The 16,406-nt window shown below is 38.8% G+C and overlaps 1 protein-coding gene across 7 annotated transcripts in view; it reads right to left on the reverse strand.

Moving 5' to 3' along the window:
- PIKFYVE (phosphoinositide kinase, FYVE-type zinc finger containing) overlaps positions 1-16,406 on the reverse strand; it is a gene marked incomplete at its 3' end in the record, with an annotated part of 69,210 nt that overhangs the window by 20,967 nt on the left and 31,837 nt on the right. For all 7 annotated transcript variants that reach the window (XM_081142892.1, XM_081142888.1, XM_081142891.1 and 4 more), the window contains 10 exons: positions 15,239-15,313; positions 12,936-13,043; positions 9,824-9,964; positions 9,090-9,216; positions 7,703-8,865; positions 5,964-6,064; positions 4,717-4,788; positions 3,892-4,063; positions 1,859-2,037; positions 113-226 (listed from right to left, as the gene is read on the reverse strand). In XM_081142892.1, coding sequence (XP_080999018.1) covers positions 113-226; positions 1,859-2,037; positions 3,892-4,063; positions 4,717-4,788; positions 5,964-6,064; positions 7,703-8,865; positions 9,090-9,216; positions 9,824-9,964; positions 12,936-13,043; positions 15,239-15,313 — 2,252 coding nt within the window. The remainder of the gene's footprint in view (positions 1-112; positions 227-1,858; positions 2,038-3,891; positions 4,064-4,716; positions 4,789-5,963; positions 6,065-7,702; positions 8,866-9,089; positions 9,217-9,823; positions 9,965-12,935; positions 13,044-15,238; positions 15,314-16,406) is intronic.

Below are 16,406 nucleotides of genomic sequence, written 5' to 3' on the forward strand. Positions count from 1 at the left end.
TCAACAGAGATATATTTAAAAAAATAAATAAAAATAAAATAAATAAAATAAAATAGCTGTAGATTACAGGCAGTCCTGAACAAAAAAGATGATCAAAGAAACTACAACTTACTTTTGAAAAAAGTCCTTCAAATCCTGGAGAAGAGACACTTTCAGTGGTGCCTGGCGTTTAATAAATACTTTGGGGAGTGGGACGCATACTTCAAGGAGCCTAATGGGAGAATAACTGAGAGGAGAAAATACAATAGTAGGAAAGTGAAAGCACGTTACTATTTTGAGTAAAGTCACATCATGATGGTCAACTAAATCCTATGAGGCATAAGAGATAAGTTTCTATAAAATGGTGCTTTAAAACAGTCATAAAAACACTGAAGACAACTTTCAGCCATTATAAATATTCTCCCCAATTCTGTAAGGATTTTGTTTTGTTCGTTTTTTCACTGCACCGTGATGTCATCTTTTAGGCCCCCCAGGCTGTCCTCACGTGCTTTAAAAACAAAATGACTGGGATATAATCTCTGTGAGGACATGACTCCCTCCCACAGCTGGCTCAGACACAGGTATTCACCACCTTGGCTCCTGAGGATTCTTCACAAGTCTTTCCTTCCCACCTAGAGTTTATGTTGTCTAGTAAATGCTATAACCCTCCTAGGCCCTAGGTTCATGGTTAAAAGCTCGGGCTTAAAAAAAGAAATAGGGTCCAATTACAAGTATTTCCTATTGGGTATCAAGTGTTGTTCTAGGTACTGAGGATAAAGCATTAAACAAGCGCCAAAATTTCCGCCCTCAGGATTTAGAAATAATAAGATCTGAGTAACAAGACAAATAAATACTTAAACTATATATCATATCAGATGGTAAGTGCTATGGAGAAAAATACAGCAGGAGGACAGCAGGAAATGCGAGGGGTGAGAGGGAGGCAGGGCAGGTGAAATCTGAACTAGGACATGCAAGAGTAAGGAAAAGCAGGCAGATACCTGGGGAGCGGGCGGTTCAGAGAGGGAAGAGCAAGTGCGAGGCTCCCAAGTAGGAACCTCCTGGCATAACCGAGGGCCAGCCAAGATGCAGGTGAGGCAGCAGCCAGATGAGCAAGGGGAGAGCAGTAGGAGGTAAGAACAGAGAGGTACTGGGCAGCCAGAGCGTGTAGGAGCTTACAGTCCATAAATGGGCTCTGGATTTCACTCAGGGTGAAACAGACACCATCAGAGGGTGTCGCCTAAGCTGATTTTCATTTAATAGGATCATTCTGACTGGTGTGTAGGGAAGAGGCTGCAGGAGTCAAGGAAAAGGGAAACTGGTTGAGGCCACTGAAATAACCCAGTGAAAGGTAACAGAAGCTCAGTCCAGAGTAGAGCTGGTGAGACGTGTTCGAGTTCTGGATACATTCTGAAGGTAGAGCTTGAAGGCTTTCTCAAATCATTTAATACCACAGTGTAGCTACCCATCTCTGAACCAGAGATTTTAGCTCTACCCAGAATATCCGATTTTCCTTATGCCAGTTAATATCTTAGCAAAAATTCTGACAAATTCTCAGATGCAAAAGCAGAAACACTGGTTAAGAGTAACACCTTGTAGTAGCAGATGTACTAGTTCATATCATGACTCCATCACTTGCTAGCTTTACAAGTGAGCTAATACACTCTCTAAGTGAGGGCAATAATAATCCCTTTCTCTTAGGGTAAGGAGTAAACAGAATAATAGCACTAGAAGCTTAGCACAGGAGTATGGCCCTCTGCATTTGCAAAGGCAGGGGTGGGGAACAACCCATGCCACAAATTAATTCAATCTAGTAATAGTGGAAACGTTACAAAGCCTTCCAGGGAGTATGTGATTGCATAGAGTCGCTCTGACTTCTCACCTGAAAGATGCCACCATCTGGTTATAGGAGAAATACTGGTGGTAGTCATGGTGGATGGAGTGACCGCATGGCTCAGCATTGGCTCTGCGAGTGTACTGGTGCCCATAAAACCTAAGTTCAAGGTATTTTGCAAATGACATGGACCAGGACTCATTGGAAAGAGCAACAACTGGTGTTACCTGAAATTCAGCATAAATCATTTGTCATCTAATCACATATTGAGAATCTCTTTTAAAAAATAATAATGTTATTTTCTTTTCTAATACAAATCTAATATAGTCTGACTGCAGAAACCTGGAAAAAGAAATGTGTAAAGGTGGGTGAAGTTAGGGATGGCTGGGAAGAGTAGCATCACCAGTAATCCGATCACCAACATCAATATGATGAAACTTCTTTCCCATAGTTAGTTTCATAACCTTTTATTATATTTACTTAGCAATGGATCATAAATATGTTCCCACATAAAATACTCTTGTACAGATTGGTTGTTAATGGCTGCAGAGTATCCCGTTATATGGCTATATTAACTAATCCCTACTGATGTGCATTTAAGTCATCACAAGTTTTTCTTTATTTTGATGAGGCTCTAATAAGCTTCCTTCTATATAAATACTTATAAATATCCATAACTATTTCTTTAGAAATAAATTAATAAAAGTGGAAACTGGTAGATCAAAGGACATGAGCATTAACATAGTCTTTGCTACTTTTTGTCACACAGTTTTCCAAAACAGGTATACTAGTTTACACACCTCCAACAGTATCCAAGTACCAATTCCCCCACTTCTTACCAATCCCAGAAGTTATAAATCTTTGAAATGTGATTTCTTAAGGGGGAAAAAAAACAGAAACACATTCACTGATTTTTATTTATACTTCTCCGTCTACTAATAAGTAAATGTATTTGCACAAACTACTGACCATTTGTATTAAGTTGCTTTGCCATGCCTTTTGCCCATTTTTCTGTTTTCATGGCTTATAGAAATTTAACATTAAGTGTATTAATGTTTGGTCATATATGTTATAACTTTTTTTGACACGTAGAAGTTTTTTATTTTGATGTAACATTACCTTTTCATTTCTAACATAATCCCAAAAGCAGAAGTTTCTGTTTTAAAATAAAGTGCGTATATCAAAGTATGCAAGATATAGAGTCACTCATTTAGTTCACTGGTCAATCTACAAAGGTCCACACATTCTACAACAATATAATACCAGCTGTCTAACAGAAACTAAAGGCCTATAAAAACAAGCATAAAAAGTAAGACTGATAATTGCAAAAAATGACCTCTTGGCTGTCTGCTTGCTGTTGCAGAAGGAACTAATTGACTGCCCTCTTCAACCACTGACATCAATGTAGATCACACTCTTGTTTTACCTGTAATTCCCACATGTGCACTCCAAAATAAGCCAATAAAGATACCAATGAAATGTGGCACATGCTCGTTGTAAACAATCTGGATAAAAAATATATATTAAAAACATACTATTGATACCAAATACTTCCTCTGGAGTTATAAAAGAAAAGCACACAGAAGAAATAAAACATGTGGTCCTTTTCCCAAGAATGTACATGAAAAACCAGTAGAGATGAATTTAAACACGGCCTCATCTATATCTTTAAGATAGAAATGTGGATATAAGCTCCAACTTACACAAACATCCCAGCATACAGTACTTACTGGGCTACCAGTCTGTCTCCTCCCCTAAAGGAAAGGAGTCCTACATTATACCCAGAACATACATCGGGCCAAGTGTTTGCTGAATGAATAAACAAACATAACTGAGAACTGTCAAGACATAATCTCCATATATTTTACTGGACAAGGTACCTGTATTTTATATGACTGATATTCTAAAATAGAATGTTCAAGAAACAAACATGAAATGGAATGCACAGCACTAGAAGGCAAAATAAAAGCCAATGACAAATAATACATCCAAAATAACAGACCACCCTCACCTACGAAGAAGTACTACACAATAAAGAAATAAATATTATATGAAATATTATAGTCACAGGGTACATTTACCTGTTTGCAGATCCTGCACCAGGAATAGGTGAGAATCGTATGCTGATACCCAGGCACTGGAGAATCCAACTCTTTCAGGATTATCTGCACACAGCCTTGGCCATGGACAAAGCGCCGAATATGATGCACCATGGGGGTATCACAGAACATGCTAGGACACTGGTAAGAAGGCCTTTGATGAAAAGAAAGTCCTCACATTAACCATAGAACTGAGGAGCGATGTGTAATGAATTTGTCTAATCAGAACCACTGTCAAGAAAGGGCAGCATCCTCTCTAGAGTAAGAATGACTGGTGGGCAGTCTGCACGGGGCTCCACTTGAAAGGACTGCTTGGGGCCTATACGTGGACATCCTGTCTTCAACTACAGCACGATGACAGTTTCCGCTTGTTAAGCACCTTCTATTTGCTGAGCATTTTTAAAACATCAACTCATTTTACCTATTAAAACTCCTTCCATTTCTGGAGCTTGCTATTCCCTATAAAGGGGGCTAGTAAAGATCAAGTTACTTGCTCTTTGCAATGTAAGTGGCAAGTGATAACACTAAGACTTAAACCTGAGATCCTATGCTTCTCTTGCCTCTCAAATGAATCACTACAAAAACACAAATCCTAAAAAAAAGTCTTAGGGTTCGCAGGATAGATGGGCACAGACTTGAGGAATGGAACTGGGTAAGACATCCCGGGTTGAGTATGAAAGAGACTACTTCTTTGCATGTGGTATGAAAGTGAAGGCACACAACAATGACTCATATCTATGCTTTAGGTTGAAAATCTAGGCATCGAAAAAGCATAAATAGAAATATAAAGAGAAAATTTGCTCTTACCTGAAACAGTATCTCTCTAAAAATATTCCTAAGGTAAGATCATTCTTTCCATAAAACTCCATTGTTACAATCCTAAAGGAAGAGACCATTTCTTAGTAATGTACCATAGGACTTGCCACACAGCAAAGACATTTCATGAGACTACAAACATTATCTATTAGATGTGCTTATGATACAGTGTTGATGCAGCTCATATTCTTTTGTTGTTACAGAACAGGTTTCACCTCAGCTGATAAAACGAGTTTAGACTAGCCACACTTATCCATTAGCATCTTATCCACTCCCAGTCCATTAGTATCTTATGAAACTATTTGATCACGATGCAGAAATTATAATAGTAAATGAGTAAAAATTCCCTTTGCAAAGCCTTATGCCCTGTCAACATAAAACGGGACTCCTGTCTCCTGCTCTCTAGGCTACCTTACTGAGCCTGGTATACAGCAGCTCAAATTCTTCCAGGAGAGCCAATTCCTAGTTTTATACCTGACTGATAAATGCCCACGAATAGGAGAGTTTGGCTAGACCCCTGCTGAAACCCACATCTTATTCAAGCCTTGACCTGAGGAGTCCATATACTCTGATGGAAAATTCCTGTGGGCTCCCTCAGCCCTGGTCACCTGCTATAGCTCTGTTGATACCTGAAGAATCCCTGATCTCACTGGCAGGTATGCATGTCTCTGGTGTCCAAAATTAAAATATGGAACACATTTTGTCATGAAAACTGTGCTCCAAAAACAAGCAGTTATGTTCCATAGTACTTTAAAACTAAAGATAAACTATGTAATAACTAGGCTTTTGTGACTATCATTTGAAACAAATCATTTATAACATTATAAAATGTGTTTTGTCTACTTAAGATTAAATTTTGGAATAAAATGTAAGGCAAAAAAAAAAAAAGACTGACTGTTTTTATGAAAATAATGCCTAAGGGAAAACCTGCTTAAATTACACATTATCATCAAAATGCTGAAAACTAGCTTTTATATCACCTTTTTTGCTTTTATAATAACAAATTTCTTTTCCAGCCTCGCATTCTGTTCACTCTCAAGGTAATCTCACTTACTTCTTCCATGAACAAATGGAAATTTTATATTTAATTCACAAGTTTTAAAAGTTCTATTAACTCATATATGGCCATAGGCATGCCATGTACCTAAAAACAGATCCTTGGGGCGGAATTTTTATTTAAAGTTGCTGGAATTCTGTTCGTAGGTAAAGTGCAATAATGTAGGGGACAAGAATCCTACCAAGGGCTGACACAGGCACTGGGCGCATTGCTGGACTGGGCAGAGGAGCTGCTGAAGAGAACACACAGTCGCTGGTGGTTGATGGGGTTCAGACAGTCCACCTGCAAGAGGAGGAGCAGATGAGCACCCACAAATTGTAACACACTCCAGGCCCAATGCACGTTTCTAAAACCCAGCACACCCCACTCGATTTTGAAAGCCTCCTATCTGTAGGGGTTCTGCTGAAGATTTCAAAGAAACTAAATATAAAGGAAGAGCAGTTAGTTTTTGTGATAAAACAATTCAAAAAGTTTAAGTTAAACTTAAAATACAAATCTTTGCCTAAATAGCTTGTTTTCTTAATACTATTTATTTTTACAAAACTGCATTATTTTGGAAATATACAGTTAATATGAAACAGTCTGAACTAATGGCTGGATATAATATCATACGGATATCAAAATTCTAATGTATTTACTTATTTGTACTTTATACACGTTTTTGATCATTACAAAGGTAACGCCTGCTCTCTGTTGAAATTCAAATAGTACAGAGGTATATGAAAACATTCATGGAGTTTTCTCCACCTTTGAGGCCACTCAACCCCCCACAAATTGACAAATTTGACCATATGGTTAAAGGCCATGCATTCTTGCTGCTAACTCACACACACATACACAGAAATCCACACATAAGTATACGCAGGAGATTGTTTTTATAAAAATGGGATAATGCTACATCTATTAAAACACAGCTTGTCCTTTAACACTTGAAAATATACCATGGGCTCTATCTGGGTCATTAAATAAGATCTGATTCATTTTCCATGTTTTTTATAGCAAACAATAAGAAATAATACTTCAGTAAACATCCTTGTACATATATTGTGATGAAACACTTATTCATACAGAAATCGGTTATAAAAGATAGAAATCCTACATCCAAGGTATCCATGCTCATGTAAATTAATAGAGACCTATCACTTTTCACACATTACATAAATGTATATAAACAGAAATTTATATAAAGTTTATTACAGGCACTTTTCTGTACCTCATTAACCATGGCTCTTGCCATTTTCCTTTCAGCCAATCTCACCAATAAAACATGGTGTACCATTATGATCTGGCTCTTCCCTGAGTACCAGTGAACTTGGACATCTTTTTATTTGTTTTATCAAACAATTGCATTTCATCATCCAGAGATGGATTTGTTCATTAGTTTTACTGCCACTATTATCACAATGTTCTCATGAATGAATCTTCCTTACTGTGCCCTCATTTTTGTTTAAAAAGATAAAGGGCGCTGTCACAGTTAAGTAACAATGCAAAGTGTTTTATGTTTAAAAATGAATAAATCTAACTTTTTTTTAAAAACACATCCATTCCCTACAATAAGCTTCCATCACTCACTCTCCCCTTCACTATCGATAAAAGAATCAACGACACCCCACACTACACCCAAGTCATCCTCCCAGAAATTTTAAGCAGCTCCACACTTGCCCCTCCCTTGGAGCTCTCCCTAGTTTACCATGAGCTCAGCTTGAAACCCTCAAAACACAGTTTCATTACATTATACTCCTACTGCTCCATCCATTTTAAAGCAACACGTAAGTCAACAGTACTAAGACACCAAAAAAGTGTGAAAGAAATATTTAATAAATCTGCACACAGTTTGTCATATTGATTTTTTTTACCCTGCCAGAAAGGGTTTTCGGCACATTCTAAATTTACACAAGCATGCAAATCGCTCCTGCTCACCTTTGACGACCACACTGCATCACCAGGAATCAAGCCTTTCTCTTCGTCACCCTCAGTTCTGCTTCCTGATTTGCCACTTGATGCACCTGATACATCCTTTGAATAAGCAAAAGGGTCTGCATTTTTCTGAATTCTTCCTCCTCTGGCCCGATAGTCGGCCAGCATCCTACCCAGGCTCTGGCTGTCACCCAGATGCTCTGCGATTCTAGTGCTCACGAGCTCATGCGAGGGCAGGACTTGAATAGACTTGGCCTGAACACTTCCGTTCATGCCCTGGAGGCCAGAGAGGTCCCTGAGCAGCTGCTTCTTCCTCCTGCTCTCCATTTCTTTGAACTCTTTATTGAGAAGAGGAGACCAGTAAACCTGCTCTGCAAAATAATCTCGGGTAGAGCATCTCATCCCCTTTTCCGTCAGAAGGAAGGGCTCCCGGAATGTGATGACTGGAGAGATGCAGAGGATCACATCTTTCAATTCCTGTTTAAAGGCCAAAGAATAGGTCTTCAGTTTATCTTCAGAAGGGGTAACTTCCTCGGTAACATAGAGGCCAGTGTCATCCTGCAGAGGGTCTCTAAAGACTCTCATCTGGCTTTTGGGATCCTGTAGCTCATCTGTTTGCTGCCAAGTCTCAGGCTGCTCGGTGCCTAGGGCACCCTGCTGGTCGTCCACATGGAGCAGCAACAGTGATTCAGGTACTGACGGAAAGAGAGCACAGGGGATGCCCGCCGGGCAAGCTGCTGCGGCATGCTCCTGGTGCTTCACAGAGGCAACGTCCTGTGGAACACTTCTACTCTCCTGGTCACCCTTCTCAAACACAAGCCCAGACTCTAGTGAACTGCCATCATCAGAGGGAAGAATCTCCAATGGGAAGTCAGGCTCCCGGGGCAGCGGACTTGCGCTGAACGGCTCTTGTGCAGCTCCTTCTTGTGCATTCTCCTGCCCCTCAATCAGAGAATGAAAGGAAGGGTTTTGTGTTAATGTGGGAGGCATAGCAAACTCATCCATGAGGAAGGAGATTTCAAGTTGAGAATGATAAGCTACACAGATCATAAATATGAGGATCTCCTTAACTCGAGCCAACTCATAATCGGAACCTCCACTAAGCTTGATTGTGCAGCCCAGGTGCTGTGGACAGCCTTCAAAAAACATCAGTGTTTTGGTTTGTTCTACAAAGAAACAAACAGAAAGTTAAGAACAGGTGGCAATACAGAAGTCCAGACAGAATGAATTCAGTATGTTAACATCTACGAGCAAAAAGGTCACAGTTGCCTATCTTCATTTAACCACTGCTAACAGACATTTCCTACTAAGTGAACACTGTAGTACTGATGAGGTTACTAATGTCCTCAGGCCCCCAATCTCAGGTGAATCTATGCTAAAGATCACTCACCATTAGGCAACTGAAATATCTGCATATAAAATTTGTGACAGGTGCCCAGGTGGGGTTTTGTAAGCAGCTGGTCCATTGACATCACTAAATCACCTTGGGTCATCCGACTGATTCGTTCTAAAACTTGCTAGAACACAGAAAAGCATTATATTACAAAATTAGAGAAGAATAAAATTCTTAGCAAATTTAATCTGGAAAATAGAAAATTTAAAAAATAACCTTCACGATGAATTTCTTTAATTTTAATAATTATATGACTTTTTCTGATTCTAGGTTAGTCTACACGTAGTTGCTTAGAAATAACAATGTGTCCACTGAAATAAATGACTCTCATACTGAAAACATTATCAAAAGGCATTTACACATCATGCACTGGCACATGATACTATTGGGGGAGGGAATTTCTGGAACTAGCTTCTATTTGGAAGAGAGTAACTTGTCAAGGAAGACAGCATTTTCTGCTTGAACTAGTCCCCAAACAATATGAGGGATCAACAAATACCACGTAACTAACATCTAGTACATGTTTGGTCTAGTAGACTCCTATAATGAGTATTACATAATCAATCACACTTTCAGTCTGATAGTGAAATAGCTGCCATGCTTCCTGTCCTACTTTCAATCCACATGGTGCAGCAAAGAAACAAATAATCAGTGGTCCCTGCATCCCTAGCACATATGTATATACATTTAACAGCTGTGATTTAAAATGACAGAAAAATAAGAAAACTCACTGATTTTACATTGATGACCAAAGTAATGCCATGTTCCAGTAACATATCCTGGGCAATACGAGACACTGTTTTCTCTACTAGAACCAGTGTGGGTCGAACATCAACTATTCGCTGCACATAATTCTTCAAGAATTCCCTTTCCTAAAGAGGATAATTCAGAAATATTATAGTGGTACAATTCAAGACCTAGACTTTAAAATATCAGCATAGTTTGACTATTAACAGCAATCTTAAAGTTTTCTTCATCCATAAATAAATCTATAAGCAAATTAATTCAAATTCAACCAAGAACATTATTTATCTTTCCAAACTGTTGATCATGCTGAAAAGAGTTTCAGGAGAAATTCCATCCTTCAATTCACTAATTTTACTTTGAAGGATTTTTAATTCTTAATAACCTGTACTACAAAAGCCAAGAATCCAATTAGCTAGCTCTCAGAAGTTAAAAAAAAAAAGAACAAGAAAACCTCATCTCACAACCCCTAAGATGAAAGCAATTTCTAAGTGTTTTTAATATAGAAGGATTCCCCCTTCTGCACTGAGGCTAACCAGAGTATCTATTCTCTTGAGTATCTGCACAATAACTCTCTAACAGAGGCTCTCTCAGCTACTTCCTAATTTCAGTCTTACAGCAGATCATACTCTACCTAAAACAGTGATAGTTAAAAATTAAAACATAATTCCTAATACAATTTCATGACAAAGGCTTATTTTCAAAGCAAATCAATATAACCAGAGTTAAAACAATACAATTCATTAATGGTTTATAAAACTTCTGGGTTCAGACAGAAAATAAGTGAACATGTGAGCATGTTTGTCACTTCTGCTCCACCTGCCCGAAGTGTCTGCTGAGCAAGATTGTATTCATGGTCGGTCAGTGCCAGGAACGATGCATGAGCCTATTCCCTACAATGAACCTGCCCTATTATGAGTATATTTCTTCTCACCTCACTGTTTCCGTGATAGAAACTACATATTTTCTAATTCTCCCATTCTTAACAAAAATGGAATTAATTTTATTGTGCAACTCCATTAAAGTATAACTAGAATAAGTTGACTCTATTAAAGTTTCTGGTCTCTGGTACACGAAGGACAAATACGTTTCCTCTCAGTTGCAACTCCAATCAACTATTATGATTGTACGTTAGACACTATGATTAAAAAAAAAAAAAAAAAAAAGGAGGCCTGGGCCCAACTCTACAAGGCAAGAGTATCAGGAGGTGGTCATGAACATGAGGTGGAGCTATGGCAGACCAACAGGCCTACGGGCCGCCTGGTGAGTGCAGTGTGAAGACAGGCTAAATTTCTCTTTGCCCCTGCTTTCTCACCCTCCCTTTGCTATCTACTTTTCAGCTTCTTTGATTCTTTGGTTATTCCACACTCGGTGGGCCAAAAAAAAAGGGAGGGGGGGAGAAAAAAATCAGCTGGTATTTTCTACCAATTCAAACTAAAAACTGTAATAACACAGGAATTGAAGGTATAATAATTCACGTCCTAAAGCACTGATGAACAAGATGCGTTAGGTTATAGAATCAAATTAGGTTTCTTTTTTTTCCAACCATGTTTCTCAAGTACATATTTGCTCAGAGCATGCCTCTCTAACATGGAAAGACTTCAGTCTGTTAACCTGACTGCAAGAATGGAGTTAAAGCAGATACATTTAAGTGTGACTTTTTTGCAAATAAGTATCTGTGGATTTCAATTACCTAGTTCCTCGATTTCGACACATACAGTTTTACACGTTTTAACATCCCTGCAGTCGGGATGCGTGTTACAACCAACACGGCTATAATCCAATCCCACAGAAGCCCTCTGCTGAGCCCCTGGATGAGAGCCAGCAAACCAGCCTCAGGGTCTCAGGTTCCATGGAAGGTAACTGTGTCTGCCCTTCCTCCTCACTACAGTTCTCCACTGAAGTCAGTCAGTCAGGCCCAGAAGGGGTGGTATAAATCCAGTCAAAACCTCTCATTTTCACTGATACACGGCTGAATTCCAGAGGAAACAGGCCCAGGTAACAGAGTTCATTAGGCAACAGAGTAGAATGTCACAAACCCTGGTGACTTTCACAACGCAGTTTCCTCTGGTGGCGTGTATGGATTCAGTGCAAAAGGGATTGTTCCTTCCACTCTTGGAAAAATGTGCCTATCACCAATGAATTTTCAAAAAACGTTTCCCTAAATGTTTCTGGAACCAAATATAAGTGTTTCTGCTATAATATGATACACACATTCCTGAAAGCCTCCCATTTTGAACAACCATAAATTAAAATTAATATTATTTATGGGGAAAAGGGGGTTGAAGCAGGAAACTTTTAAAACCTATGCAACTTCATATGCAGAGCACTAACAAAAATAATAATTGGTACCCTGAGAGAGAACTTGGACAGCCTAGACAGGCAGCTCAGCATAGCTGGAGGCTACCTGAAGGGAAATTCAAAACGTACAAAAGCAACTGCAGCTGTACAACTGGAAATGGAGCTCTGAGCAGCAGAGCCAATAACAGGGCTGGGGGTGCATCTCCCTGAGGGAGAGCCCTTCGAGGAGGAGCTCACTTTTAATTTCCTAAAGCAGAGCTCAAAGGGTTTTTGCCTGTGTAGCCGTAGAGCTGAGGGTTATAATCTGACTGCAGCTATTCTAGGCCCACTTAGATGAAAAACCACACAGAAACCAATACAACTTCCATCTCACATTCCCATTCATTAGTTGCATATAAAACTAATTAATGTTCTAGAAACATGTGCATAAATAGAAAGACTATCAAAACCAGGTATTACCACTGGAAACCTGGTAAATTAGAGAAATCCTTAAAGTGAATCAGTGACCCAAGTGAGAAGAGAAACCAGGAACTAGATTTTCACTTCTTTTTCCATATATTCCCCAAAAGTCATGTGTTCCCTTTAACACTTTGAACTCTAAAAATAAGAAGAGACAGATATTTTGATAACCTTCTAAAGTATAATACATGAAAATGTCTTTTATAATAAAATCTTAAAACAAAAGCAATCAAGTTTCTTTGCCTGTCAAATTTCATCAGCTGGAATAAGCTGTAAGAGTGCAAGCATCACAGTATACAAATATTCTTCTACATTCTTGTTTCAGTTAGAAGTTCTTACCTGCAGCACAATAGGGTCAATGCAAGTAAATTTAGTTTCTTCTCTGTAGAGATACTCAATGGAACACTTCAATAGAAGAATTTTGGGGTTCTTAATATAAGAATTCATCTACAAAAAAAATAAACAATGTGTTAAAGCTTTAAAGTTTGTATTTTATAGAACTTCTTTAATCATAACTTTACATTCATTCTGTTCTTAATTCCTCTTAAATAGATTATCTCATATATTCGTATTAAAATCCTCTCATTTAGTTCTTTTGTGATATTTGCTTATATTTTTTCAAAGCAAATAAGTTAGTTCAAAGCAATGCAAAATTCTTCAAAAATTGGCTTCGTTTCACTAATGCTATTTTTAAAATCTAGTCCTCTGTAATCTTAACAATTTTTTTATTTCTAATACTGCATAAGAGATATCAAGTCCTGGGTAGGGGAAAGAGGGGCTTAAAGACCGTAATTTAACCTTTCAAAAACTCAAGGCCTGGCCAGTGTGGCTCAGAGGTTGAGCGTCAACCTATGATCTAGGAGATTTCGGCTCAATTCCCAGTCAGGACACATGCCCGGGTTGCGAGCTTGATCCCCAGTTGTGGGACATGCAGGAGGCAGCCGATCAATGACTCTCTCATCGCTGATGTTTCTATCTCTCTCTCTCCCCCCTCCCTTTCCTTTCTCTGAAATCAATAAAGATATATTTTTTAAAAAAAACAAAAAACAACTCAAGAAGTATAGAGGAGGGAGAAATGAATTAAAATGCCTCCTGAATATACTTCTAATAGAATACATGTCCAAGCAGTCACATACTGGCAAGCCAATTGAGTAACAAGAAGTTTAAAAAAAACACCCTTAAAGCATCCCCAGATGCAGAGAGCCAAACAATGTACTCTAACCATGAACTGAAGACAGGCAAAAGCCTGAATGCTTCAATAGAGGTTTCAGACTGACCAAGCTTATCGACTGACAAATGGTCCTGAAAACAGTGACTCACCAGCTAGCGAACTACAGCTGGGGCTTTTTCAGCAACTTCAAAGTAAAGACTATCTCTAAATATGGTCAGTGGGGCAAGACAGTCATCCATGCATGCTTCTACCACACCCACATACAATTTTCAACTCTGGAGAAGAGCTCAACAAATCTACCTCTTAGTTTGAAGAAGTTCATTTAATTTGGTTTAAAGTACTACTTTAACGGGTAATGGACTGTTTCAGTAAGACTCAGGTAGAAATACTGACTTTGGATCATTGCTATGAAATAATATCGAATCCAGGCACACTTTTATTTATCTATTGTCACTAACAATTTTCAGGAGGCTCAATGCCTTACAAAAAATAAAGTATTAGTCTCTGCTTAGAAAGTGAAAACAGGACTGCGGCTTATCCATCTAGACCCTCAGACTAGAAATCTGCCTGAGCTCTCACTGTAACCAAATCAGTATCCCCAGAGGTGGGGTCAGTGTATCTCTATTTTCAGTAAGATTCCTTAGTGATTCCGAAGCACAGCAAGGTTTGAGAACACGATGATACATCACTGGGCTCTCAAAATGCAAGGCCCAACAAATGACACTGGGAACACCTGGAGTGCCTGCTTTAAAAGCAGCCCCACCCTTCCCCTATGCCCCACACTCTCACTCCCCTAAACCCATTGAGGGAGAATTTTTCAGGGAGGGGCTTACGAATCTACATTTTTTTTAAATATGTTTTTATTGATTTTAGAGAGAGGAAGGGAGAGAAAAATCAATGAAGAGAGTGTCATTGATAGGCTGCACACCCCCTACTGGGGATTGAGCCGGCAATCCCAGGCATGTGTCTGACTAGGAATCGTCCTGTGACCTCCTGGTTCACAGTTCGATGCTCAACTACTGTGCCATGCCGGTCGGACAGGAATCTACATTTTTAACGAAGTCCACCCATGATCCTGATGTACACTACAATTTGAGAATCAGTGACCTTCAAAATAAAGTTTAAGATGCTTAATGGGCTACAAAGCCCTCAGCCTGCTTCCTCCAGCCTCCTCTCCTTTCCCATCTTACACCTTAAGATCTCTACATTTCCTTAATATACCAGGTTATTTCACCCCACTCCTTTGTGCTACTACTAGAAAGTGTCCTCAGGCCTGAAGGTGAGATAGAAGGTGAGAAAGATAACAGGGACATTCTCTGAACCTCCAAAAATTTTGCCTCTGTGGCAGACACTGCTAAGTTGCTCCTCAATGCCCATTCTCCTTTTTGCCCATGATTAGGGTACCGCCACTTATTCGCTTGGCACAAAGTCATAGCTGGCTGAACTTCACTGTTGAACAGGATCACATTACCTTTTTATGTGCAATATTCTTGGTACAAACGAATCCATTGACAACCACAGAATCAAACTTCTTTCCACCTGGGATCTGATGAAACAAGAAAACAATAAAATTCAATGATACATCCTTAGATTCCAGTCAGATATATATTAATTTCCAATTTTTATTTTATCTATTTTGTAATAATCAGAACAGAAAGTTTCAGGATATAGTTCTTCCTTTCCACCAAGAATTAATGGCACCTAGCATGACTAAGACCTAACTGATACTCTAAAACACCCACTCGCCTGAACAAATTGGTGCCATTCAACAATTAAAACCACTATTAAGTTAAATACCATTGGTAATAAATACACATAGCGACTCCATTATAATCTAAATAAAGCAATTACCAACTGCTTTTCCTCAGAATAGTGACAGTAATCTGAGAACAGGCCTTCTCATAGATGACACATCATAATGAAGAAACAAGGCAGAAACTATATTTGTTTGGGTTCCCAATTCATCCCACACCGAACTCATTCTCCCATTCACCTCTCACTTTCTGAGTGGCTTCCATGCCCTCTAAGTGCATCAGTAACAAACACAGCAAACAGAAATACCTCCCCCTCCTCACCTACACCCCTCACGGTACTGCCCCTTTTATTTATTTATTTGTTTATTTATGTTTGATGAGCGCATTTTATTACCTGCTGTTTGCTAGCAATAAGACACCAAAAATTGAAAGATTTTGTAAACAAAAGGGGGATTAAAGTAGGGAATGCTCACCAACTATCCGTGATGCTTTTCAGGGCAATTTGGATCGAATATTTTGTTTTGTATTGCTTGTTTTGCTTTGTTGTAAAAAAATTCCTAGAGCAAATGCGTTCTCTCGAAAAGCCTGATGAAAGTGGCATTTGAGTATTTACCAAAGAGGCCTCGGGACACATAAAGAGACTCTCATTTACCCAGGAGAGCCAGCTTTGGAAGATGTTCTTGCTTACAACCCACTCTGATCATCCCCTCAAAAGACCCCCATTTCAGCTTAGCTGATAAATCTTGGAGCTCATATGTTTTTTGTCACAGCTGTGTGTGAAATAGTATGTAATTAAATCTTATAATACATCAGTCCAATGGCATAATAAAAAGTCATCTGGTTAATTTTGGTTTCCAAATGTGCTTTATAACCAACTAGAAAAAA

Source organism: Miniopterus schreibersii (genome assembly GCF_964146895.1).
Source record: "Miniopterus schreibersii genome assembly, chromosome: 7".
In the NCBI taxonomy this organism is placed as follows: domain Eukaryota; kingdom Metazoa; phylum Chordata; class Mammalia; order Chiroptera; family Miniopteridae; genus Miniopterus; species Miniopterus schreibersii.